General features: G+C 46.1%; 1 protein-coding gene across 10 annotated transcripts; it reads left to right on the top strand.

The window, feature by feature from the left end:
• The first annotated feature begins 6940 nt into the window (after positions 1 to 6940).
• Positions 6941 to 25767, top strand: NACA (nascent polypeptide associated complex subunit alpha). 10 transcript variants are annotated; one of them, XM_081898502.1, is made up of 11 exons: positions 6941 to 7093; positions 8718 to 8789; positions 11484 to 11600; positions 13838 to 13918; positions 15004 to 18354; positions 20681 to 20766; positions 21516 to 21593; positions 22264 to 22410; positions 22673 to 22801; positions 24546 to 24668; positions 25646 to 25767. In XM_081898502.1, the coding sequence occupies exons 2-11, from the start codon at positions 8720 to 8722 to the stop codon at positions 25658 to 25660; spliced, it is 4197 nt and encodes a 1398-aa protein (XP_081754628.1). In that variant the 5' UTR covers positions 6941 to 7093; positions 8718 to 8719; the 3' UTR covers positions 25661 to 25767. The 10 variants fall into 10 exon arrangements, with proteins under 10 accessions (XP_081754628.1, XP_081754626.1, XP_081754630.1 ...); XM_081898500.1 differs by having other exon boundaries at positions 11469 to 11600; XM_081898505.1 differs by having other exon boundaries at positions 6942 to 7093; positions 11469 to 11600; positions 15655 to 18354.
• The last annotated feature ends 952 nt before the right edge of the window (positions 25768 to 26719 follow it).

Genomic DNA, 26719 nt, shown 5'->3' with positions numbered 1-26719 from the left:
ACAAAAGTTGTGAGCTTGCATACGGTCTGAAAGGAGGAGTGAACCTACTCTCTTCCAGTTTACATGCGTTTCCTCACATGGTTGCATAGAGACAAGGGTTTGCATCCAGATGTCCTGCCCATTGAGCAATCACCCTGATTTGTTTGAAGAAAGTTTGTGCAGAGGTTAGAGGACATTGGCTTCTTATTGAGCATCAGTTCTGATTTGTCTGCATGGAGAGCCACACCGTACATTAAAAGCATATTTAACACATGACTAGTTCCCCCCACATGGAGTCACAATTCTCAGCCCCCTTAACACAGTGCCCTATATTCTTTTTTTAAAGAAAATAATATTTATTAAAGTTTCAAACAATTACAAAAGTAAAGAAGAAGAAAAAAACACACAGAAAAATAGAAACAATTAAAAAAAACAAACCAATCTTTCCATAACTTATCTTTCATTTGCTTGTTTCCTTGACCTCCTCACACCTCCCTTTTTTGTATTCTAGTTCAATTAACTATTTCAGCAAATCCTTTCCATCTTTGTTTTTGTGTTAATAATTTATCTTAATATAATATAACTTTACATTCTCACCAATTAACAATCCATTTTTACTTAATCCTTTATAACATTACTGCTAAAACCACATAACTTCATTCCAGCATCCTTCTAACATTCTTTAATTTTACAATGTTTCTGTAAATAAACTTTAAATTTCTTCCAATCTTCTTCCACCGACTCTTCTCCCTGGTCTCGGATTCTGCCAGTCATTTCCGCCAGTTCCATGTAATCCATCACCTTCATCTGCCATTCTTCCCGGGTGGGTAGATCTTGTGTCTCACAGTGCCCTGGATTCTTTGGAGGGTGCCATGTGCTTCAAATGTGTGCTGTGGAATCTTTGTCAAGCAATTCTTATCCCGTAAAGGTAAAGGGACCCCGGACAGTTAAGTCCAGTCACGAACAACTCTGCGGTTGCGGCACTCATCTCGCTTTACAGGCTGAGGGAGCCGGCGTTTGTCCGCTCCGCAGACAGTTTTTCCAGGTCATGTGGCCAGCATGACTAAGCCGCTTCTGGCGCAACAGAACACTTGACACCAGAGCAGCGCATGGCAACGCCGTTTACCTTACCTATTAATCTACTTGCACTTTTTGGGGTGCTTTCAAACTGCTAGGTTGGCAGGAGCTGGGACCGAGCAACGGGAGCTCATCCCGTCATGGGGATTCGAACCACCAACCTTTTGATTGGCAAGCCCTAGGCTCTGTGGTTTAGACCACAGCGCCACCTGCATCCCTCTTATCCCCATACTTCCTAGCATATTTTCCTACCATGTTCCTTACCACAAAAAAAAATTACTTGGAGTAGGGTGGGTGGGCAGAAGCAGGTTAATGGCACAAGAGTATCAGATCCACTCTAATTATGTTTGAATTTTCTGGTATGAGACTGAATTCTACCCACAAAACAGCAACAGCCTGGAAGTGCTCAGGGGGCTTCCACACCAGGCGGTTAGTGTGGAATTGCCTCACTTGGGGTTCAATCCCAACCCTGGCTGCTGCCCAACAGTACTTAATGGAGTGGCAAGGCCACTGTTATGTTGTGGGTGAACATATCAGACAACACAGCGATTCTTCAAACAGCTCTTGTTTATTCAGAGGCCAGAACAGAACAGAACTGAAGGGCTCAGTCAGCCTGCTAATATAGAGCTCCGGTACAACGTTACTGTAGCAACTTTCTAAAACTATCCAATCACTGAACGTCACTTTTGATCCTTCATTTGCATAGCTACAGTATCCCCCTGCTGGCCCGGGGTGAGAACTTCAGTACATAACAGCCACCACCTCATGTGCTGCCCTGCCAAGTCAGCACAGAAGGGGGGAACAAACAGCCTTAAGTTGAGGCAGCAACTAGGCCCAAGGAATGCCCCGCATCAGGGCTTTTTGCCAGCAGCACTTCTACCTGCACGTTTGTGCGGAAATGCTGGTGGGAGGGACACTAGCATCCCTCCACAAGTAGAGGCCAGCAGGGCTGGGTGGAAGGATAGCTCCAACCAACACACACACACCCACCCAGCCTGGGGCAAAGAGTTTGCTCTCCCCTTTTTATAGGGTATATACACAGCAGCAGCATCCATCAGAGTTGTCCTCCGTTCCCCATGGCTGTTTCTTTTCTCAGGCTGCAGCAAATCTGACTTTTTTGGGTAGAAGTGGAACAGCAGCACGGTCTGCAGGTGTGGCGAGCTCTGTTGTTCTTTTGTCTTTCAAAGGTAAAGGGACCATTAGGTCCAGTTGTGGCCGACTCTGGGGTTGCGGCGCTCATCTCGCTTTATTGGCCAAGGGAGCCGGCGTACAGCTTCCAGGTCATGTGGCCAGCATGACTAAGCCGCTTCTGGCGAACCAGAGCAGCGGACGGAAACGCCGTTTACCTTCCCGCCGGAGTGATACCTATTTATCTACTTGCACTTTGTATGCTTTTGAAGTGCTAGGTGGGCAGGAGCAGAGACCGAGCAACGGGAGCTCACCCCGTCACGGGGATTCGAACCGCCGACCTTCTGATCTGCAAGTCCTAGGCTCTGTCATTACAGCCTTTATAGTAGTTTTAAACAATTCCCCCCTTCTTGGTGCTGTCAGTATGTTTCCCGTTCATTTATTAAGTTGTACTTTAAAACTTTTTTGTATTGTTTTAATTAACAATCAGCATCCAGAAATCTTTACAAAACAAATGGGGGGTTGTTATGATTAAAATTGTGATTGCACACAAAACTAGGCAATTGCAGAATTCTCCCATCTATTTTTCAGCTCTTGAAGTATAAGCCTTGCCAGAAATCATGCTCAGCATTATTCACCTTTTACATGGTAAGAATTCACCCTTTTTGGTGCTGTGTCATCTTTCATACACACATATTGCCACAGGTGGCAAACGTAGCAGCTGAAGTTTCATTCAGAAGCATTTGGTATTGATTTTTTCCCCAGGGCTATAAGAAACTGTGAAAGCCCACAAAGAACATGGAGGCTACAACAGCTGTCCTTGAGACACAAACATAGGATGCTTTACACTGAGTCAGACCATAAATCCATCTAGCTCTGTATTGCCTACTTTTCACTGGCAGGTTTCCCAGCTTTATTCTGGAGACCCCAAGGACTGGACCTGGGCCCATCTGCAGGCAGGCCAGATGTTCTGCCACTGAGCTATGGTCCTTCGGCTTCAAGAAAACAAATTCCACGGATGTGGCTGTTCTTGCGGTGAAAACAAGAGTCGCAGGGTACCATAAATCTAAAATGACACTGGGAATTGTGTTCTCAGTACAAAAAGTAACTGTTCCACTTCTGATGTTTGTACTTTCCTTGCACTGCTAATTTATCACCCAAGGACTGCGAGTTGGGAAAGCATCACACCAACTTGGACGGAAGATTGTATTCATGTGCTCCCATTTTCAGCTATATCCTACTGTATTATTAGGGGGGTTGTTTTTTTAGTAAAACACACACACGTTCTCCTTACTGCCCTAGACTACCTTTTTCTCTGTACTGTGGAGACCCAGGAGGCTCTCAAATCAGTTTACAAAAGATCATCATAATACAACCTCATTCAGTATTAGTATCTGGAACAGAAACCACACCAGGCCCATTGGGTACCAGGATCATCCAGGCAACATATCCTGGAGCTCTCTACTACCTCCTACTAGGCAGCAGAGCCCATTGAGCATTCAGACAAGGGAGCAGAACTTTTGCAACTGGAACTTTTGTAGCCCATGAGTTGGGCAAGTTTTTTCCTCCTGGCTGTTAGCAGTTTCTAGGTAGCAGCTCAGCCACCACTACCAAGGTCCTCTGATACAGGGGGTTGGGCACAGCAGAGCAGCTGAAACTCACACAGCCCATGACAGAGACAGGTTTTCCTTTCCTGACAGTCCACAGACAAAACAGAGTTTCCCTTCCTTTTTCCTTTTTTTTACACACACAGTTTCGTTTAATGTTATCTTCCATATCTATAATATGGATCAGTCTTGGTTTCTAACTGCCTCAACCGTTCCTCATCAGGCTTGGTTTCCAGACCCTTCATCATCCTGGTTGCCTTCCTCGGCTCACCTTCCAGCTGCTCAATATCCTTCTTCAACTTGCCTGCACTGACCGGCAGCAGCTCTCCAGGGTTTCAGAAGGGGGGACGAACATTCCCGGCCCCTCCCCCTGGAGATGCCGCCCAGGACAGAAGACCTGTATGCAAAGCAGATGGTCCAATCCTGAGCTATGGAGACCCCTAGCCTGCCTTGAAGGATGTGGGGATGGGCTCCCTTTGGAAATGGGGCTGCAGGAAGACGGATGTGGATGCAGCCCAGCTGCAGGCAGAACAGCAGGTGCCTCCAAGTTCTGAAAGAGGAGCATCACCACTCAGGAGGGGCCAAGTGGGGCCAGGTCCAGGTGGGGGGGTTGCCACAGTGACAAGGACCTGCCCTCCTTTGTGACACCTCTTGCTTCTCTCTTTAAAGCCACTGACTTGCAGGTGGCCATTGTGGGTTAGTAGTGAGGCGAGTGGAAGAGAGAGGAGTTAGTGGTGGTTGGTGGAGATTAGGTGGAGAATTAGTGAATTGTTATTTTCTCATTTTTATTTTTATTTCATTCATTACTTTTATTTGATTTGATTTTTTTATTTGATTTTTTTTCTTTTAACACTTTTATTGTTCTTTATTTTAATATTTTTATTTTTGTTCTTTATTATTTATTTTGTGCACATTTGTGCCTATTTTGTATATATTTATTTTGTGCATAGAGGAGTAGTTATAGTTAGGTGTAGGGTTAGGGTTAGGCATAGGGCTGGGGGTGGAGTGGGATCAGAGTTAGGCTTAAGTGGGCATTTTAGATAGTTAGATAGTTTAGAGAAGAGGGTGGGAATTTTTCCTGGAAGAAATGTGCAGACTGTAAGTAGGATTCCTTCCCTTTCTCTTGGTTTCCTGGGGGCAGATTGTGAGTTCTGGGGTCCCCTGCACAGCCTTGGCTCTCTGGAAATTGAGCCGGCCAGTCTTCTCCAGAGAGCTCAGCTCCTCCACACTCTTCCCCTGCCTTCTCCTTTTCTCCCCCCTCTTATCATTTACTAGGACATTCCTAGCCCACTTTCCTCCCAGGAGTTCAAGGTGGCCTTCATGGTTCTCCCTGCCACCAATTGTTATCCTCACAACAGCCCTGCAAAGTAGGCTAGGAAAAAAATGTAAGATATAGAAGGGGACAAGGCAAGGATACTCCCATCACTGCTTCAATCTATATAAGCCTTAGAGGTGGTGGTGCGGAGAGTAAGAAATAATTCTGACCTAAAGGGACATGGGTGGCGTTGTGGGTTAAACCACAGAGCCTAGGACTTGCTGATCAGAAGGTTGGCGATTCGAATCCCCGCAGCGGGATGAGCTCCTGTGGCTTGGTCCCTGCTCCTGCCAACCTAGCAGTTCAAAAGCACGTCAAAGTGCAAGTAGATAAATAGGTATCGCTCCAGCGGGAAGGTAAACAGCGTTTCCGTGCGCTGCTCTGGTTTGCCAGAAGCGGCTTAGTGATGCTGGCCACATGACCCAGAAGCCGTACGCCGGCTCCCTCGGCCAGCAAAGCAAGATGAGCGCCACAACCCCAGAGTCGGCCACGACTGGACTTAATGGTCAGGGGTCCCTTTACCTTTAAAGGGAATATGGATGGGCCACCAGAATTATAAGATAAAAGTCTTTGCAGGTGATGTGGTGTTTTCTGTAGAAGAACCATTGACAAGTGTACAGTACCTAAGTTATTGGAGGAAATAAGGAAATATGGAGAAGTTGCAGGTCTTAAATAAAACAAACTAAGGTTTTAGTGAAAAATATGGATGCACAGGCAAAAAAAGATTTGCTGATGGTCAGCGGGCTGACAACTGAGAAGAAGTTGAAGTATTCAGGAATATGACTAACAGCGAAAACCCCCAATATATTTCTTTAAAAATAATAATTTTTATTAGTTGATTTTTATTGATTTGGGGGGCGGCTGCCCCCCCCCCGGCTATACCCACGCAAACCTGCAGAGTCCTACTACAGCACATCAGTGGCCCATGAAACATGAATAGTCGATTTTTTTGATTATTTTCAGCATTTAGTCAAAATAGCTCGCAGCGCAGCTTAGCCAAAACACAAAACAAGCTGTCCTGAAGATCACAATCCAAAACTGCAACGACACACGAAGAGAATGGAAGCGGCGGAAGGAGGGGAAAGCAAGCTCAAACACACGTTCTCAAAAGTCTCGTCCGATTGTCAATTGCGGTTCCCGTCCCCTTTCCGTGTGCCACGCAAAACTAGTGTGGCTGTTTTCAGTACAGTTACAGATAGGTAACTGTGGCGCTGTGGGTTAAAGCCTCAGCGCCTAGGGCTTGCCGATCGAAAGGTCGCGGTTCGAATCCCCGCGGCGGGATGCGCTCCCGTTGTTCGGTCCCAGCGCCTGCCAACCTAGCAGTTCGAAAGCACCCCCGGGTGCAAGTAGATAAATAGGGACCGCTTTATAGCGGGAAGGTAAACGGTGTTTCCGTGTGCGGCTCTGGCTCGCCAGATGCAGCTTCATCACACTGGCCACGTGACCCGGAAGTGTCTTCGGACAGCGCTGGCCCCTGGCCTCTTAAGTGAGATGGGCGCACAACCCCAGAGTCTGTCAAGACTGGCCCGTACGGGCAGGGGTACCTAAAGAGTCTTGACAGACTCTGGGGTTGTGCGCCCATCTCACTCAAGAGGCCAGGTGTATCTGAAGAAGTGTGCATGCACACGAAAGCTCATACCAAGAACTAACTTAGTTGGTCTTTAAGGTGCTACTGGAAGGAATTTTTTTTGTTTTGTTTTCAGTACAGTTTGAGGATCACCTCGCTGCAATGTCCTGCTTTCTGGCAGCGAACCACTGCAGGGCTTTGCGCTCGTTCTTTCCGTGTTTCCTGCAGCTTTTTGCTAAAGGCAGAGCAGGGCTGGAAGGAAGCAAAGAAAGCGGCGAGAGGAGCGCATGGAACCATAGAACAGCGCACGGGGCAGCCCCGCGGGGACCCGGAAGCCATTCCTGCTGGGACCGGAAGTCGCCCTCCCTCCGCCTCTCGCTCTCTTTCTGCCTCCATCTTGCGCCCGGCTCGTCCTGTACAGTAAGTTCCCCCCGTCTGCATCCGCCGCCATCCTCCTCGGCGAGCCCCCTGACAGGACAGGCGGGAAGCTCCCGAAACCGGGGAGGCCTCGGGCCGCTCAGGGGCTCGAAGCGGGGAAAGATGCGGCGTTGGCGGGCGGGTCGAGCCCAGGGCTCCGGGGCCGGGCGACGGTTCCGCGAATAGGCCGCTTCGCCCGAGTTGTAGGGCCTCGGCGGGCCTTCGGGAAAGGCCTTCCGCTCGTAGGCAGACGGGGGCCCTGAAGGGAAGGGCCACTGGGAGGGAGAGCCGAGGGGGACGGAGAGACATTTGGGAGGGAGACCCGGCTCTCCACCCGCCCGGCTGGGACTCGACCCTCACCCGTGGAGCTTGGAGGTCGACGCCTGGAGGACCCTGGGCCGCACCTGCCCCCTTGCCACCCCCCTCCCCACTTGAAAAGGGGTGTCACTCTTGGCAGCAGGGGAAGCGGGGCTCCGGCCTTCCGCTCAGAGGGGGTGCTCTCATAGCGCTCCTCCAAGAAGGGTAGTTGCTGTTCCAGGAAGGTTGCCATTGAGTGGGTTGGTGGCTGTGCGTGTTGGGGCACAGGCTTAAGCGCCTGGTGAAATGAAGGGAGCTGAGGTTTGTCCCACCGTTCACTTAAACTATTTCTGTTGGGATGAGTATTATGCCTGTCAAGGAGGAAGTGCACGGGTAAGGAAGCTCCCGCATGAGAGTGAATGGAAGATCTCGCTGTATCCATAGTTTGGGTACATGACGGTTGTAGGGTGGAGTTGTAGCAAAGCAAATACAGTCATACCTTGGGTTGAGTAGCTTCGGGATGAATATTTTCGGGTTGCGATCTGCGGTGACCCGGAAGTAACAGAGCACATTACTTCCGGGTTTCACCGCATGCGCAGACGCTCAAAATGATGTCATGCGCAGAAGCGGCAACACGCGCAGTCACGTTACATTCGCTTCAGGATGCGAACGGGCTCCGGAATGGATCCCGTTCGCATCCGGAGGTACCACTGTAGGTGCCTTGATGGATCAGACCAAAGGCCTACCTAAGCCTGTGCTCTTTTTCCAACAGTAGCCAACCAGATGTTTTTTTTGGGGGGGGGGATCCTACAGGCCTTTTCTGTTTCTCACCATAGTCTGCGATGCTGCCATTGAACATGGATGGTTAATTTAGGTATCATGGCTGATAGTAATACTGCCAATCTTGCTTGCCATACAACTTGGTTAGGTGAGGGTAGAAGGGAATAAAAGCTTTTAACCCATTGGTAAACATCCAGGGATGAAAGTTGACTATGGATACAGAAGTTGGGCAGATCTCTTGCAGTTGTATCAATAGTCCTTCAGTGGATATGGTTTTCTATGCATTTAGTACAGAAATCGGGGCTGGTGAAAGTTAAGTAATTTGACAGACAAAAGTTTTTAAATGCATGTATTTTTTTGTCTGTGTGACTACCTAGAACAAATTGTGCTTGGCAGCAGTGTTCATTCTCTAGGAAGTGATTCAATTTGTTCATATGTAGCTTACCATGATATTCTGATTGTAGAGAAGCAAGATTTTGGTTAGATACCCTGTAATGATTTACACTAATTCTGTAGAAAAATTGACTGAATTTTACTTCCCTTCTCCCAGAAATGCCTGGTGAAGCCACAGAAACTGTTCCAGCAACAGAACATGAGCTGCCACAGCCTCATGCTGAGACAGGTTAGTGCCTTGGATGACTAATACACTTTCAGAAAGGATCCTGAAACTCGTCCAGTCAGCCAGTTTAACAAGGCAGGTAAAACCATTTGTGAAGGGTAGAACTTGCAAATAATTGAGGGCTATTGTGGCAGAGTGGCTAAGAGTCTAGGACTGCAGTCTTGCACATTTACCAGGGAATAAGTCCTATTGAACTCAGTAGGGCTTCATTTGAGTAGACATGCATAGAAATGCATGATAAAAGAGGTCATGTGTAAGTTGCACTTTAAAAAGCTTGGTTCGAGTCTTACACCTGCCATGAGCTTTCTGTGTAGCCTTCGAAAAGCCAGTATCTGAGATACTATATCTCTAAACTTCAGCCCCCTGTCTGCAGTATGGGGATAATAATCCTGGCTGCCCTTACAATGTTGCTGTAAGGATTAATGAGACAATGTGTGGAAAATACTTGGAACTTGCCATATAAACGTTATCATGACTTTGAAGAAACTGAGATAAATACTTTGAAATTGTCCTCTTGTGCTCTTACCACGTTTAGTCTCCTCCACGTTGGATGAGTTGCATGGTCTCTCTCTGGAACAGGGCAGTAGCATGCTTGACGTGAATCACAAGCTGGATAAACACTGCTATCCCACCACATTTTGAAGGTTTTTAGACTACAAAATGCTAAAACTACTAACAACAGCTTCTGATTTTTGTGTGTATGCTAACATTGGGTGATTACTAGATGAAACATTAGAGAAATGAGGATCTTAACCTAGGTCAAATTTTAGATACTTGCTTAATGACTTGGGAAGGTTTTCTTCTTTTTGGCCTTTTGTGCTGGAGTAAACTGTGTGTGTTTTAAAGGATCCGTACATGGTTTGTTTCCCAATCATGCTTCCACGTTAACAAATGGCTTGATGTGTAAGAATTCTTCAGGAAGAAGGAGGCAGGTGGCTTAGTAAGAACCAAAGGATACAACCTCTTCATATTTCTAAACCTGTGTGAGACAGTTGGGAATTGGGATGTTAAGCTTACGATCATCCATCATTACTTTGTGACACATGTTTCTTTTTGCAAATTGGTGGTGACCACTGTTTAAGGTTGGAGAGGTGGTGACTCTGGTGTGACTGAAATGGGGACCTCAGACTAGAAGGAATTTTAATCTGTTTGTTTGAAACCTACTAGATGTCAAGTGGATGACTTTCTAATCCACTCACTAACACTGCCTATCTTAAGCACAGAGCAGGGAATCATCGTTTTGTGACTGCAAGCCAAAAGATTACAACATAATTTGGCATTTACCAAGCATCCTGAACTTGGCAATAACACAGCTGATGGATGTGTTGGCTGTGAAAGTGCGTCATTCTAGTGGAGTAGAATTTTCAGCTGATAGTGCATTTAAAAATTGTATTCTGAAGTGTGTGTTTGTGCGCACGTGCATCCTTCTTATTTGGGACATGCTAACTCTAAACCTTCCCTGTGTATTGTGTCTCCAATTATCTGTCTTGAAGGTATCATGGATGCTGGTTAGCAGAGAACCAGGTCTCCTTGTATGCTACAGTTCTGCCTTGCTGCTTAGGGAACACTGCATGACTTTGTGACTGGGTCTCTCCTATACACACACCTACGCATGGGGATTCTGTACACTGCATGACTGGTAAATGCAATGACTTCTGTCCAAGGGGTGTGAGAGTTTCTCTTAGACAGGGAGGAAACACACAAGTTCGGTTGGATAAATAAATGGAGCTGTATAGAATGGAGCAGTTTTTCTCTGAAGCAAACAGAAAATGTCTGCCTGTCCGTATTGTGGATGTCGTGGTGTTGAATAGCCTGCCAAATCTTAGCAAAGTCTGCACTGGTTTTAAGCTTTTATTCTGGCCCATTAGAGAGTTATGCCAAGGCACCTGTGTTGCAGAGAAGAGAGTGCCAGTGTTGATATTGGCAAAGTGTGTGGCACACTAGGCAGAATTCTGTGAGGAGATTATTGGGGCACAGCAAATAGATTTTGTTTTGCTCCAGTCAAGCTTTGCTGCTTGTTCTTGGGTGTAAGAAGTGGCAAAGAAGATGCACAGCAGCTTTTCCAGAGCCACCCACACTGAATGTAGAAGCAAGATAGGAGGAGACAGAAGAACTGATACAACTAGTTCTAAATCCAGTACATCATCCATTCTTGTTCACCACAGTCTGGTGCATGAATATGCCCTTCTGCCCTCAAAGGCACTGGCTACTAATGTGATACAAACAGGGAAGGTTTTTAACTGCTTCCTCTGCTAGTGGTAGCTACATTAAAGAAACAAAAACCTGTACTGACTTCCATCCATTTTGTGCCATTATGAAGTGGTTGCCTGCATGACCACTGTGACGCAGTAAACTTGGCCCAGATCGGCTTTTGAAACATCAGTACTAATATTCAGAATCTGGTGTCAGCTGAGTTACGACTGTCAGAGTGATGACACCACATCCTCATGATGGCTAGGAAACATAACTTAAATTGCCAGTTTCCTCTCCGGAGTAGATTATCCCTATAATGCTTCATACATTAAGGTTTTTATTAGTCCTGGTGCCATTTGTCTCTGGGCTGCTGAGGATAACTGACATCTTTCCCCAATTTTGGATGCTACTGATTGCTAATCACCTCATGAGGCATGTGCAGACTGTTGGGTTTCCTGAGCAGTATCTGAACAGTTGACACTATTTCAGTAACTCTACCCCCAGTTCCTGGGGTCCCCATGGAAGTGATGCAGACAACTGAGGAGTCCAAACCAGTTGCCACCAAGAATCCTGAGGTGGCAGGCAAGGGTTCTCAGGCTGGGACTGCTCTGGAGCCATCAGGTAGGTTTCAAGTTAAAACAGCAAGATGGGATTGAAATCACTTCATTTTAATTTTTAAAATGAAATTTTTTTATTTTAAAAAACCCTATAATGAACCAGGGCTCCAGAACTGCCAGCTTTGTTTAAGCTGAGATCTTGTGTCCTGCTGGTGAAATAAATAAGTAAATGTAGATACTTGAAACATACATTTCTGCCGATTAAATACACTACTGCAAGAGTTAACAGCTGTTAAGTATGGTATGCAGGTCTTCCTAAGAAGGCGTTTCTATGGTTTGCTTGTGATGTCCCTGGGTGTACTACTTGTGGTATATAATTTACAGTAGACCTAGGGGAAATGTCACATTTCAGATGATGACGATGATTTATTACTGCTTTTTTGCGGGATGGGAGATGGTGAGCCACCATAAAGGTTAAACCAAGGGTCAGCAACCTTTTTCAGCCGTGGGCCGGCCCACCGTCCCTCAGACCATGTGGTGGGCTGGATATATTGGGGGGGGGGATGAACGAATTCCTATGCCCTACAAATAACCCAAAGATGCATTTTAAATAAAAGCACACATTCTACTCATGTAAAAACATGCTGATTCCCGGACTGTCCGTGGGCCGGATTGAGAAGGCGATTGGGCCGCATCCGGCCCCCAGGCCTTAGGTTGCCTCCCCCCGGGTTAAACGCCATCCTTTAGAATGACTACAGTGGTGCCCCGCAAGACGAATGCCTCGCAAAACGAAAAACCCGCAAGACGAAAGGGTTTTTCGGTTTTTGCGTCGCATCGCTAGACGAATTTCCCTATGGGCTTGCTTTGCAAGACGAAAACGTCTTGCGAGTTTGTTCGCTTTTTTCCTAAAGCCGCTTGAAGAGGCGCAGTTGCGACGGACCGTGCTTCGCAAGACGAAAATCATCGCAAGACGAAAAGACTCGCGGAACGAATTATTTTCGTCTTGCGAGGCACCACTGTATTAGTTTGAATGCCTGCTCTTTGATGATTCTCTTTTAGGCTACATCATGTTTTATCTAAAATGTCATAGTTTAATTTTAAGAAATGGTTCAGCTTTCTTAGCATGAATCTTATAACTTTCTGGTTACATGTAGTTCTTGCCCCTTCCTTGTTTAACTTTTGGGGGGGGGGTGAGAGAGAGAGAATCTTCATTCCATTATTTTGCTCTCCTATTGTATACCTATTTTCCCAAGAACTGATGCACAGCAGTGGGTAGCTGTAGACAAGCGACCATTTAAAGTTCAGTGACCAACACAAATTCCTTTGCCTTCTTTTCTTCATCTGCTTAGTAGAAACATGACCTAGAATCTACTGTTAAGGACTATTTAGTAACTCATTCATGAGAGACAGTTATGATTATTGAAGCCAGCTCGCTCATTGAACTGAGGCTTCTAGCATTCTTACTGGAAAGCTTGGAAATAAGGAAAATTTTGAAGTAGTGAATTGGTGTTAGTGTAGTCTGAGCACTTGCTCAATCTAGCATTTTCATCACCTTTCTGCTAAATCTGTGCCTTGAATTCTGGTTGTCCCAGTCCTCCTATGAAGTGATGCAGCCCATGATTTGAGGGAATTCTCTCAGCATTTTTTACTCATCTCCTAGTCTAGCTGATGAGTACAAAAAAGGGACCCTTGATCCCCTCAGAATCTTTTATCATGTTGTATTATAGCCATTTTGTTTTTTACTGCCCTTATGAAGGTCAATTCCAGTGTTATGGAAGTAGCTCTTAAATTCCTGTTTCTGGAATTCTAAGATCGTTCTGCTTAAGTTACATGTGATAGCGGACGTCTGTCCCATGCAGTCAACATTAATATAACACGTGCTGGGCTCCTCTTCCCTGCATGATCTCACTGAGCGGTGTGCTTCTGGCTTCATTTAAAGCAGTTTGTTCTCATCAGAGTAGACTTGCAGACATTCCTAATGCAGCTACCTACGCTCAGGCCACACATATAATTTAAGATTAGTTAATCCACCATTTAATGCTTTGATGAAACATCACTGAGTGACTCATGCTTTAAAAGTTTGGGTGGATGCTAGCTGTGTAAGTTGTAGCTTGCATGTCCCATTTAGGTTTGAATTATGCCAAGCCTGAAGTTGAAGGCATCTTAGTTCAGGGATAGACAGTTCCCAGTAGACTTAATTTGTCATTTTGTGAATAAGCCAAGAGAATAGAACCTTCTAGATGGTTCTAGCCCCAAGCTTATTGGTTTGCTGTTAATAACCTATTGCTCTTGCTCATTTAGCTCCTGCCACTCCAAACCCTTTTGCTGGTGCTTCTGAAGCACCTGCAGCCTGTTTTTCTCAGCTTCCTATTCCAGCACCAGGTATTTGCTGTTAGTCCCTATGTATGTCTCCTTAACAACATTTTGCTGTGTTGTGTTGATGCAGTTACATTAACCATAGTATTTAGCAAAAAAAGACTTGGTTAAAGTAGTTAAAGTCACACTCCTGAGTTCTATTCTTCGCTCTTCAGCTGACATAGATCATATACAAGTTACTGTGTAGAATACAAACTTCTCTCTGGAGTTAGCAAAGTTAGTAATGTAAGGAAATGTATTATGGACTGATCTGCCATCTAGATTACCAGAGGGAGGGTTTGATTTTTTTTCCTGTGGGTGCTTGCTGTTGACAGGCACACAGAATTGGTGTGAAAAGTTCTGTGGTACCTTGCATTGCTGTCTCAGTATCTGTTTCAAAGAATACTGGCATTTTGTGGTTCCTGGGATGCCAGTGGCTACACCTTGAAATTACATGCGACTTGTGTGAAGATCTTGCTTTGATCGCCCCTGCTTATACATTGGCCTAAGCTCAGGGAAGGTGAAAAACCATGTTCCCAAGCTTCATTTCTGCAACCAGATTAACTTGGGTCATATAGGAGTCATTGCCATTTAAATGGAACATGTACTACAAAGCAGTTTTCAAGCGGCGGCAGACTGGTATATTGTCCTTTTCAAATCTGTGTACCCGGACACAACATGGAAGGTTAAATGTCAGCACTTGTAAGACTTTGCAACTTGTTTCTTGAACTAGCTGTTTTCTCCTCTATAATTGAATTTCTATTGATAGCATGTGTTGAGGGTGCCCAACCAGATATCTGGATAATAGAGTTGGATATGTAGTGAGACATCCAGTGAGAGTGGTGACAGGTATGTCAGGCTTGCCTGTGCACTGTCACATGTTTTCAAAAGACTTGATCCTGCACATGTCCTCCAGCGGAATATTGGCACTATACAAAGAGCCTTGGTTGATGGGGTGGGGCATACAAGCACTGTGATACTTTTTTCTGACAGCGGCTACAGCAATTTCTACCTCACAGGTAACTGAGATGCATTTCCATGTGGGTGGCTGTAGATAATTCATTTTTTCTTCTCCATGTTTTCATCATTGATTCACTTTTTCTCTCCTTTAGCTGCTGTTTCCGGCTCCTCTGTATCTAGCGCTGCCCACCCTCCCTCTTCATCCCATGATGCTAACTCTCCCCTTGCTGGATTCTGTCCTTCCAGTACTCCACTAGCACCTACTGACCTTGCTGCCTCACCTGGGCAGCTTTTCTCCTTTGTGGCTCCTCCTCCCTCCTCCTTCCCAATGTCAGTCTCTCCTGGCTCAGCCTTGCCTCCTAGTGTCCCAGCTGTGGTGACCCAGATTCCTTCCTCTCCCTTGAAACCTCCGGATCTGGCTGATGCTGCACAAAAAGTTAGCCCCTTGTCTCCCAGCATTGCAGTAGGGCCTGTAGCTTCTGCCCCAGTCTCAATAATTTCCTCTGGGTCTCTTAGTTCAGCTCATCCAGCTGCCCCTGTGAGCCCACCACTGGCAACATCTGCAGGCCAAGTTCCTCAGGTACCATCATTTCCTATTCCAGCTCCCTTCATTCTCCCAGTTGCTCCTGTTTCTCCTCCTCTAGTCCTTGGACCCACTGTTCTCCCTGTTGGATCAAGCACAGTTCCTCTCAGCTCTCCTGTCAGTCCCACAGTCCCAAAGCCTCATAGCACTATGATATCGCCTGCTTCTCCTAGACCCAATAATTCTGTTACAGCACCTCTTTCTCCTCTACCCTTTGCAGTGACTACTCAAGGCCCTGCAGCCTCTCCAGTACCAGCATCTAGTCCTGTGGCACCCCCAGGGCCACCTGTGGGATCTGCTTGCCACCCTGTGACTCCTCCTTTCGCACCTATAGCTGGCCCTGCAGCTCCTGCTTCCTGCCCCGTGGCTTCTGTGGTGTGCCCTGGTGCCCCTCCTTTGTCCCCAGCAGTGCCTGCTCCTAGACAACTGATACCTGCAGGGCCACCTGTGAAACCTGCTTCTGGGCCTGCTGCTCCTGTTTTGGCACCTGTTTCTAGCCCTGCGTTTGTGGCTCCAGCAGGGCCTGCTCATGCACCCCTGCTACCTGCAGGGCCATCTGTGAAACCTGCTTCTGCTTCACCACCTGTTTCTGGCCCTGTGGCCCTAGTGGGGTCTGCTTCTTGTCCCGTATCACCTGTTTCTAAGTCTGTGACTCCTGTTTTGGCACCTGTTTCTGGTTCTGTTTCCCCTCCTGTGTCCCAAGGAGTACCTGCTCCTATTCTGTTGGCACCTGCAGTACCAACAGTGAAACGTGAATCTCCTGCACCTACATCTGGCCCTCTAACCTCAGCTCTGCCTGTTTCTCAGCCTGTGGCCCCTGTTCTGGCCCCTCCTTCTGCCGCTCTAACCCCAGTGGGGCCTGCTTCTAGTCCTGTGACTCCTCCTTTGGCTACTGCTTCAGGACCTATATCTTCTGATGCTCCAGTAGGAGTCGTTCCTCAACCACCGGCACCCACAGCTTCTCCTTTGCCACCAACTTCTGATCCTGTGGCTCCTCCTCCTGGCCCTGTGACTTCAGGGGCATCTGCCTCTAGTCCCATGGCTCCTCCTTTGCCACCTCCTTCTGGATGTGTAACTCCTCCTATAGTTGCATCAGACGTTGCTTCTAAGCCACAAGCACTTGCAGTGCTGGCTGTGAAACCACCACCTCCATCAGCACCTGCACCTGGTCCTTTAACCACAGCAGGGCCTGCTTCCAGTCCTTCGGCGCCCCCTCCTGGACCTGTGGCCCCAGCAGGGTCCCTTCCTAGATCATTGGCATCTTCAGTGCCACCTGTGAAACCCGATTCCCCTTCGGTTTCTGCTTCTAGCTCTGTGGCCCCAGGAGGACCTCCCCCTAGACCTGGGGCACCTCTTGCCGAAGCTGTGCCTCCTCCTTTGGCACCTGTTTCTGGCTCCATAACCCCTCCTGTGGTTGCAAAAGTACCTGCATCCAAACAAGTGGCACCTACAGTTCCACCTATGGCATCTACTGCTTCTTGCCCAGTGGCTTTTCATCCCATGGCTCCTCTTCTGGCACCTGTCTCTGTTCCTGGGGTTCTTGCTTCCTGTCCCTTGGCCTCAGCAGGGCCGGTTCCTATGGCCCCAACAGAAGTGCCTGTATCTAGTCCTGTCACCCCAGCAGGGCCTGCATCTAGTCCTTTGATCCCTACTTCTGGACCTGTGGCCCCAGCAGTGGTCCCTCCTAGACCACTTCCCTCCACAGGGCCACCTCTGAAACCTGCTTCTGGACCTGTGGTTCCTCCTTTGGTGCCCCCATCTGGGTCTTTGGCACATCCTGCAGTACCAGAAGGGGTTGCTTCTAAGCCAGTTCCACCTGCAGTTCCACCTGTGAAACCTACTTCACCTTTGTCACCTACTTCTGGTCCTGTTTCCCCAGCAGGGACCCTTCCTAAGCCACTGGCCCCCAAAGGCTCAGCAATGAAACCTTCTCCTTCTTCATCCCAGCCTGTGGCTCCTCCTCTGGCACCTCCTGTGGCCCCAGCAGGGCTTGTTTCTAAGCCAGTGCCTCCTGAAAAACCTGCATCTCCTTTGCCACCTACACCTGGCCCTGTGGCCCCAGGTCCTACACCTGCCCCTGTAACTCTTCTTGTGGCCCCAACAGTGCCTGCTCCTACCCCTTTGGCACCCGCAGTGCCTGTTGCAAAGCCTGCTTCTCCTTTGGCAGCTGCACCTGAGCCCTTAGTTCCCCCTGTATCCCCGGGTGTGCCTGCCTCTAGCCCTGTACCCTCAACAGCTCCCTCAGTGGCCCCTCCAGTTCTCCCTGTAACTTCTGCAGCTGGCCCCAAAGGCCCTTCTGTAGACTCCCCTGTAACTGTGACCCCCACTGCTTCCCCTAAGTCTCCTGTTGTTTCTGCTTCTGGCTCAGGAGCCTCCCCCGTGTCACCTGTTGTCTCTGCTCCTGGCACTGTGGCCACCACTTCCTCACTGGCTGCTTCTACATCCTCTGCCACCCCAAGCACTCCTGCCCCTCTTTCTCTGGTGACCCCTGCCTCTGCTGGGGATAAGGCACCTCCACCAAAAACAACACCTTTGCCTCTTGCACCTGCTGATCTTTCTGTTTCTGCCACAGCTACAAGCAGTCTCACTCAGCCTGCTTCCCCTGTGCCACCTCCTACTTCCCTTGTAAAAAAGCTAACTCCCTCTGCTGTGCTTCCTAAGCCATCACCAGTTTCACCTGCATCTGGTCTAGCACCTGAAGTGCCACCCAAACCCCCCACCCCTGTCTCTGCTGTCATTGAAGACGACGAGTTGCCGCCTCTGATCCCTCCAGAGGTGCCTGCTGGGGAGCAACCTCTGCAGCCAATCCTGGTGGATTTCTCTCCCAAACAAGCTGTGGCCCTTGCTGAGGCCCCAGCAACTGCTCCTCCTGCTCCTCTTCCTCCTCCTGCCAAACAGCCTGTCCTGAAGAATGATAAGGGTATTTGCCTCCTTGGTTTGCTGTGTGCATGGATATCACAGACTGCTCACTGAATACTAACCTGTCTGTATGGGCAAGGGGTCCCAAGTTTCCTCCCTTGGGCTCCTTGCTTTGTTTGTTAGTCTAGAAAAGTAGTATTTAGAAGTGAAGCCAAAGTAAGTCCAAGCTGAGCTGTAACCAGTTGTGGTCAGAGCCAATTGAAAACTCCTTTTGTGTTGGAATCGAGACTTGTGCACAGGAATGTACGGCACAAATGAGAGAGTCACTTCACATGCTCAGCATGTTGTGAATGTCTTACTGTGGGTGTGACTTCAATGTTGCCTTGGCTGGTATTTCTGGAATAGCACTAACCTAGAAACCCTAATCACAGCTTTGTTTTCTGTAGCACTGTAGCAGTCCTCTGTCTCCAATCCTAGTACTTGGCTTGTGATTGGACATCTAGTACATCTTGTTAATTAAAAGTGCTTTAAGTGAGATGTTCATAGATTTAGCATGTGTTGCCAACTCTTGTGTAATGTTTTATCCAGACTCTGGAAGAAATTGCAGTGTCCACTATCCACTTCAGTTGTGCTTTGTCTGTATTTGTACTTGCACTGTGGGGTGGGGTTACACAGAAATGTATTTTTTTATGTTGGCAGTAGTTCTCTATTGAAGACATATTAAACAAGATGCATGCTATGTGTTAAAATCAAACAAGAAATTCAAGAATAAGTGAGGCTTTGCCTCGCTACCAGTGTGGTCTGGTGCATATGCAAATACAGTGGGACCTCTGTTTTCAAACGTCATCTGTTCCAGAAGTCCATTCAACTTCTGAAACATTCAAAAATCAAAGGGCTGTCAGCAAAGTGAATGGTAAAAATGGAAAAACACGCTGCAGAAGCCATTCAACTTCTGAGGTGCATTCGAAAATGGAAGCATTCACTTCCGGGTTTTCGGTGTTTGGCTTCCGAAACGTTCAAAAACTGAGGTTCCACTGTATTGGGAAAGATGCTAGAGTATTACATAAACTAGAATTAGCTGAATTCATTGGCAAGTGAGAAAATAGTTATACTTGTTCTAGGAAATGTGTTCTATAGATATATTTTGTTCCTTTCACAATTGTTGGTCAGTCATTTTTTCCCTCCCATTTACATCACAGTCACTTAGTCCTAAAAAGACAAGGGTGCGTATCATTCGAAAAGACAGTGGTGAACTTCATTCTAGGTTCTTGAGGTGAAGCATATCCAGGCCACTATTTCAGAACTGAGCTTTTAAAATCTGTGTTGTTTTGTTATTTTAAAAAGCCGAGGAATTAGCAAAGTTAAATTGAGTAATTGGGAATGTGCTATGGGCTCCTCAACTTCCACCTCCCTCCCCTCCCCCCATTGGACATTCTACTTCCTTTCCATGTTTTGCAATAACTACAGTTTGCCATGACACCCAGCACTATAAAGACCCTGATCATCTCATAACTATCCTGACTAACCCTACTTAGAGATAGCCCAATTAAGACATAATCACAAATCATGGAAGGGAAAGACATAACTGCAGAGAGTATGCAAGTCTGCAACACATTCCTAATCTCAAACCATGGAACTAAGCCAGAGCTCAGCTGTCGATTCTCCTACATGTAGAAGCGGTATCTCAATCCTAAAAATGCAAGCAGGATCCTTCCCCCAGGAACTTTTCTCTTCATACACTACAACTAATATTAGCATGGCTAGAATACCCACACTTTCCCAGATATTTGTTTTTAGCTGGAACTTTTAAAATTTTAAAAAGTCTTTTTGCCTCACCTTTTCCCATACACACAGACCTATTTCTAGTAGTAATATCTGAAGGCAGTGACCTGAATTAATCTTTGAAAGAGCTAGTGTTTTATATTGTCTTGAATCCTAGGCTGAGCAAAGCTCAAAGCACCTCTATTGCTACAAATATTTTATCTAATAATAATAATTTGTTATTTATACCTTGCCCATCTGGCTGGGTTTCCCCAGCCACTCTGGGCGGCTTCCAACAAAATATTAAAATACAATGGCCTGTTAAATATTTTTTTTTTAAATGATAACATAAAGCACTTCCATTCCAAAGTCATTTGTCTGTAGGTTGCATTCTTTCTGTGTCGTTTGCTTTGCTACCTGTATTGGGAATAAATGCCTCTGCCACTAGATAATTGTGACTTTTCTGGATTGGTATGAGTTTCTTGATGTGCATTATCACAATAAAAGGGAGATAAAATCTGCATGAACAAGTTGGCAAAGCCTTTCATGTTTCCCCTGGGCTTCTCTACCACACCCAGCTGAAGCCAAATTGGAAAAAAAAGGATTGCACACATTTGTATTTGCAGGGTCTGGAACAGAATCTGACAGCGATGAGTCAGTGCCAGAACTTGAAGAACATGACCCTACGCATGCCACAACACATCGGACAGAGGTGAGAAGCAAATAACTGGGCTGCATTTAATTGGCATCCAGGGCAGGGCCACAAAACCTGTGACGTTGAAGAGCTGCCAATGTGCAAAAAACCACACACCAGGATGCTTAACACACAATTTACAGTACTGTGTGTGCTTTGTTCAGCCACACATACTTTAACAAGCATCCTTGTCCTAGAATGGTTTGCCTTCTTACCAGTAGGTAGTGAGTACACAGTCTGAAATTCTGTGTTTAAAATCCCAAGTTTGAAAAAGCAAGCAAAGAAGCAAATTACACAAGAATAACAAACAGCAAGTATTGTTAAATGTACACTTTTTACAATTCTCCGTAATATATATTCAATCTGGATTATAATTGAAATAGTGAAAGGCAAGAGGAAAGTTGCTGTGGTGAAAAAGCTCGCAAAGTCTACAGAAGAGAATTCTAACATCAGGGGACAAGCACAAGGGACACCTTTCTGTGTGCTCTTGTGGTCCTAACTTGGCACATAGATAATGTACTTCAGTATATGAATTTATGCTAGTACATGGGAGTGGAGTGATTTCTTTGGCATGCTTTCAAATACCTGGCCCTCCCTGCTTGATTTGGAGGACTTGTAGGGTAGATGGGCATGTGCATATAAATCTGTTCTCTCGCTTCCATTGTAGAAAGAGGGCACAATAAATCTTCAGTCAGAAAATGTATTTGGGGAGGGGGACTTTCTGCTGGGCATCCCTTTAACTCCATTTTGGGTCTTTTTATTTGCAGCTTGCAGCAGCAGCTGAAATAGATGAAGAACCAGTTAGCAAAGCAAAACAGAGTCGGAGTGAAAAGAAAGCCCGGAAGGTAAAATGAAGTTGATTGTAAATGACTGATGTTTTGCTGATTCAGCCTGGGGAGGCAATAGCTACTCAAACATTTTATCCCCAATTACTTACCTATAATCATTTTAGCATACTCCTTGGGATGTTCTTCCAGAACCTATTTTATTGCAACCAGCAAAAGGGATTGATCTATGTGCCTATTTGTTCTTTCTCTGAAATGTTACCCTTCATTCACAGAAGCAGCGAAGGAGGAGAGAAATAACTCAAGGGAAACTACATAGTTAAGCATGGGACCATTCCTCTAGGCTTTTCTCCCAACCCTGTTCATAAACTACAAAAGCAAATGTGCATCCCCCAAACACACAAAGTAATTGGTTGGGCTTTTTGGTTGGTTGTGTTGTTGTTTTTTTGTATTTTGAGAAGTTTTATTTTGAGTAAGTATTCTGTAAGAGTTAGTGACACAGCTAGGAATGGACACTAGTTCTGGTTTTGCTTTTGGGGAAAGGTTTTTTGTTTTGTTAATCAAATGAGGAAAAAATGCCTGCTGCACTACTGGAGTAGCTTTAGCACCGTTAGAAAGACTTTCTATAAACCAAAGAGCTGTGTTCTTGCCATGACTCATTTAGCTCTCATACATTTAGCTGCTTCCCCCACCCACCCACCCAAAAATTTATTTCTCCTTTGCTTTTAAGGCAATGTCTAAGCTTGGCCTTCGTCAAGTCACAGGTGTAACCAGGGTTACAATCCGGAAATCCAAGAACATCCTGTTTGTCATCACCAAGCCAGATGTCTACAAAAGTCCTGCATCAGATACCTATATAGTATTCGGTGAAGCAAAGGTAAGCTAAGCTCAGGAATGTCTAGTTAGACTTTGGGGCCTTGCAATTGGAAGAACAGGACAGTTGCACTATGTAGTTTCTCTGCCACTGGAATGGGAGAAGAGTTCTAAAATTGGAGTGGGAAGCGGGGGGTCTATATCTGGAAATGCTGGTTCTTCTTGTTAGTAGTGCTTGCAGAGGCCTCCATTCTGTTCTGTGTTGCTTGCTTACTTCAGTTGCAACAGCCTCACTGACCTCTCTTTTTCTCACCCATCTCTAACAGATTGAAGATCTCTCGCAGCAAGCACAGCTGGCTGCTGCAGAGAAATTCAAAGTGCAAGGAGAAGCCGTTTCAAACATTCAGGAAAACACACAGACTCCCACTGTACAAGAGGAGAGTGAAGAGGAAGAGGTATGCCACATACTTTCTGTATAAGTAATTTCAGCCTTGAAACTGGCACTCATGGCCAACTCAGAGCTGTTGGTCTTTTTAATGTCTGCCTTGGTGAATGAGACAGGAAGAGCTTCTCCTGCTGATCAGGAGTTTCTTGATTTCTGATGTGTGGGGAGAGTATGGTTCTTCGGGTGGGTGTGAAGGGTACAGCTCAGTGCTCCAAGTGGTCTCATTATTGTTAGTGCCCCTATTGGGCAGCCTGCACTAACCAACCAACACCCTGCCTTCATCTTGTGAGCTTTCAGCTTCCTTCGTATCTGCAGGTGCATACCAAACAGATTGCATATTTCATTGAAGTTTTCTCCTTTTAAAATCCCTACAAGTGCCTCAGTGGCCTTCAACACACAAAACTCCAAGCCATGATTTGTTTCTCCAAAGGTCTGTTTGTTTTCCAGCTCTTCTTGATTTGTGCCTTTGTTTGGGATGGAGTGGCCAGACCATCCATGGTTAAGGCATAATTGTAAGTTCCCGCATAATGCCATAACCCAACAATAAACTGGCTTCAGATTATGGTTTGCTTATAGTGGACAGAGTTCACACATTATGCAAAGCCATAATTCAGCATTATATTCAAACCAGGCTAGTGTGAAACCAGTGCACACACCCAACTTTTTCTTACCTTCTGCAGTCATGGAGAGTTGTCATGCACCCAGTCTCTTGTTTACCATCATCCCAGCTTCCTGTTTGAATTTGGGGAGCGGAACTTGATCGTATTCCCAATGAGCAATCTGCTTAGGTTCTCCTGCCCCCAAACTATTGCAATTGGTGTCACTTATAGAAATAATGGGACGCGGGTGGCGCTGTGGGTAAAACCTCAGCGCCTAGGACTTGCCGATCGCATGGTCGGCGGTTCGAATCCCCGCGGCTGGGTGAGCTCCTGTCGTTCGGTCCCAGCTCCTGCCCACCTAGCAGTTTGAAAGCACCCTTAAGTGCAAGTAGATAAATAGGTACCGCTTTATAGCGGGAAGGTAAACGGCGTTTCTGTGTGCTGCTCTGGTGCCGGTTCGCCAGAGCAGCTTCGTCACGTTGGCCATGTGACCCGGAAATGTCTGCGAACAGCGCTGGCTCCCAGCCTCTAGAGTGAGATAAGCACACAACCCTAGAGTCTGTCAAGACTGGCCCGTACGGGCAGGGGTACCTTTACCTTATAGAAATAATAGAGCCAGCTGCTCTCTTCTCACAGATATTGGCAGGTAGCAGGAGTGACATGGGCACTGAAGATGCGTTTTTGATACAAATATTCTATTAATGATCTTGGATGTCTTACACAGAATACCAGTGACTATAATTGTACTTGCACTGGACTTAGAAAACTTCCTCTTGTGGAATTAACTGGCATACATTTAGCTGCCTAACAGACAGGGGCAGTTGTCAAAAGAAATTCATTACCATTCCAGGCTTGCATTTTATTGGGTCTTTGGTGTGGGCAGACACAGAGCCCAAATCAAGCTGTGGGGTTAGAGTTCTAAGCGTATGTAGAGAGCACACTCACTTGCCTGTCTGTTTCAGTCTATTCTTCCTTTCTATTTACCAGGGACTCTTTAACAATAATTTGGGGTTCAGTGTGCCTGCTTTATCTTGTGGCTTTTGTAAACCTTAGGTTGAATGGATCCTTAACTTTTAAGGATCCATGCCATTTCTCTCCTACTCGGCAGAAAGGGGCTTGAACAACTGTCCTGAGACATTATCTTTCCCCATCCAGGTTGACGAGACTGGTGTCGAGGTGAAAGACATTGAATTAGTGATGTCCCAAGCGAATGTTTCCCGGGCAAAAGCCGTTCGTGCCCTGAAGAACAACAGTAACGATATTGTAAACGCTATTATGGTACGTTCCTGCTTGAGTGACATTTATCATAGGGCCCATGGACCCAGAGCCTGGAGAATAGGTGGCAAAAAGTTCATGGCCATTTTATGTCATCACTTCACCACCAGATTAATCCATTTCTTGGCAATGCATTGTTTCCTATCTCTTGCCCCACTGCAGCTGCTTTTCAACATTTAACTACCTCTCAGCATTGAAAGGATGCCTGGAAAAGTCAAATGCAACACAATGCATTTTAACACCTATGTTTTCAAGTATATCTAAACATAGCTTAATATTTACGAAGATTCGTTTGCAACAGTGTGCCTTGGGCAACTGGATTTACAGATGGCATTTACTATGAAACCGTTTTTCCAGTGATATTTTTTCATTGTGATCTTGAGCAGGGTATATGTATGTTGAACAGTGTAACATCAGCAACTGCTCATAGGCATGTGTGGGTCAGTGGGTACTGTACACAAAACTGCTCTAGTGCGTAAGATCAAATGTATCGGGTATACCCTACAAACAGATTTAACTGCCGTGGTTTAGCTTTGCAAAATTTCTGAGAAGTGTCTGGCTGGTGCAAGTTGGCTTCTTCACAGAAATGCAGTTCCCAAGGTTCCAGGAGGCAGGAAGAATCTTCTCAGTGTAAACCACTTGAAACATCTAGTGCAGATTTGTCTGTCCTTTGGGAACATAAATGCATCAGTTCTCAATGTTATATCCTGAGCAACTACTTGGGAACCAGGCACTTTTTTGCCTGTCCTCATCTGATTACTTTATCTTGCTGCTAGAGATACGCCTGCTGTGTTCTGCATCCTCTCCATCTTAAATCTCAGGCAGCCATAACAATAGCCCCCCAAGGTCATCTGGCTGTGCAGGATAGATGAACAGTCGGCCAGTTTCCCACTGGTAAAATACCCAGCAGCACTTCCACATCCCATCACCTATGGGAAAACAGAGTTTCTAATTCTCTTTTTTTCTGTTTTTCCCCCCAGGAGTTGACGATGTAGCCACCCAGGAAGGGGAACTTTTTGGTTGTTTCAGAGGAGAGTAAATTGCAGCTGAATTAAATTTGTACTATTTCTATCAATTAATAAAAGTTGTGGTTTCAAAGGTTTCACACATCTTTTTCTTAGTTGTCAACAACACATTCAATTACTCAAACTGAAACAATTAGTTGTGGTTTGTGATCCTGGGGCCAGCATGCTCCCATTACTTTTGCCTACTTACTGAAAAGATTCTACTAATTCAAGTTGCCTGAATCACTGGGATATCAGAAAACTAGAGACTGATATTAATGCTCCTTTAGAGATACAGTATGTGCTGTTCTGTTTCCTGGCTCTGAAGAGTTGACGCTTATTCTTAGATCTAGTGTTTGTAGTTTAGAAATTGCCTGCTTTAAACAGTTTATTCAGGCACTCGTGCTGGGGGAAATTGGGTAACACTGCAAAGAACAGTCTGTTCTGTTTCATTGATCCCAGAGAACGACTTCTGCCACTGTGTGAGAGGTTTTGGTTGGTGTAATTCCCTTAGCAAACGCTACCTCATATTTGGGATCCTGCCATCACTTATCACTGCTTATTAATGTACATCCAAAGTTCACAGGCACAGACCCATTACGTTACAAACAGTACAATAACTGCATGTTCAAAATACTTGTTTTTGTTAGGAAGGTTGGTGCCTAGCACTACTGTGTAAACACTGCCTGTTTTTTCCCCTTCTTTTCTATTTGTGCAGAATTAACTGGTGGAAAGTGAAGTTTTAGGAAATATTCCCTAGAGCAGGGTCCAATATTTGCCCCAAAGACATGAGGGCTCTGTCAGGGTCCTGGAGTGGTGGTCCTGCCTCCTTCCCAAAGCGTGGTTAGTGCTTTCCCAGCTTTGGGAAGACAGTGGGAGAGGGCTCTAGGACTCTGCCAGAGCTTCTTGCCTCCTTCCCCAAACTGGCATATTGCTTTGGGAGGGCATCACATTTTGGGCTTGCTCTCCCCTGTGCAACAAGGCAATGTGTGGCCCACAGCTTCCATGTCAAAGTACACTTGTGACCCACTTGGAACGAAAAGTTGGGCT

This window comes from Podarcis melisellensis, assembly GCF_964234715.1.
Source record: "Podarcis melisellensis genome assembly, chromosome: 2".
In the NCBI taxonomy this organism is placed as follows: Eukaryota; Metazoa; Chordata; class Lepidosauria; order Squamata; family Lacertidae; genus Podarcis; species Podarcis melisellensis.
The sequence above is the reverse complement of the archived record's forward strand: the minus strand, read 5'-3'. Positions and strand labels throughout refer to the sequence as shown.

Coding starts and splice junctions, on each gene's coding strand:
- NACA (XM_081898500.1), top strand. CDS start 8,720: ATGCCTGGTGAAGCCACAGAAACTGTTCCAGCAACAGAACATGAGCTG. Junction 13,919..15,003: donor GCTTCCTATTCCAGCACCAG/GTATTTGCTGTT, acceptor TCTCTCCTTTAG/CTGCTGTTTCCGGCTCCTCT. Junction 22,802..24,545: donor AGGAGAGTGAAGAGGAAGAG/GTATGCCACATA, acceptor TTCCCCATCCAG/GTTGACGAGACTGGTGTCGA.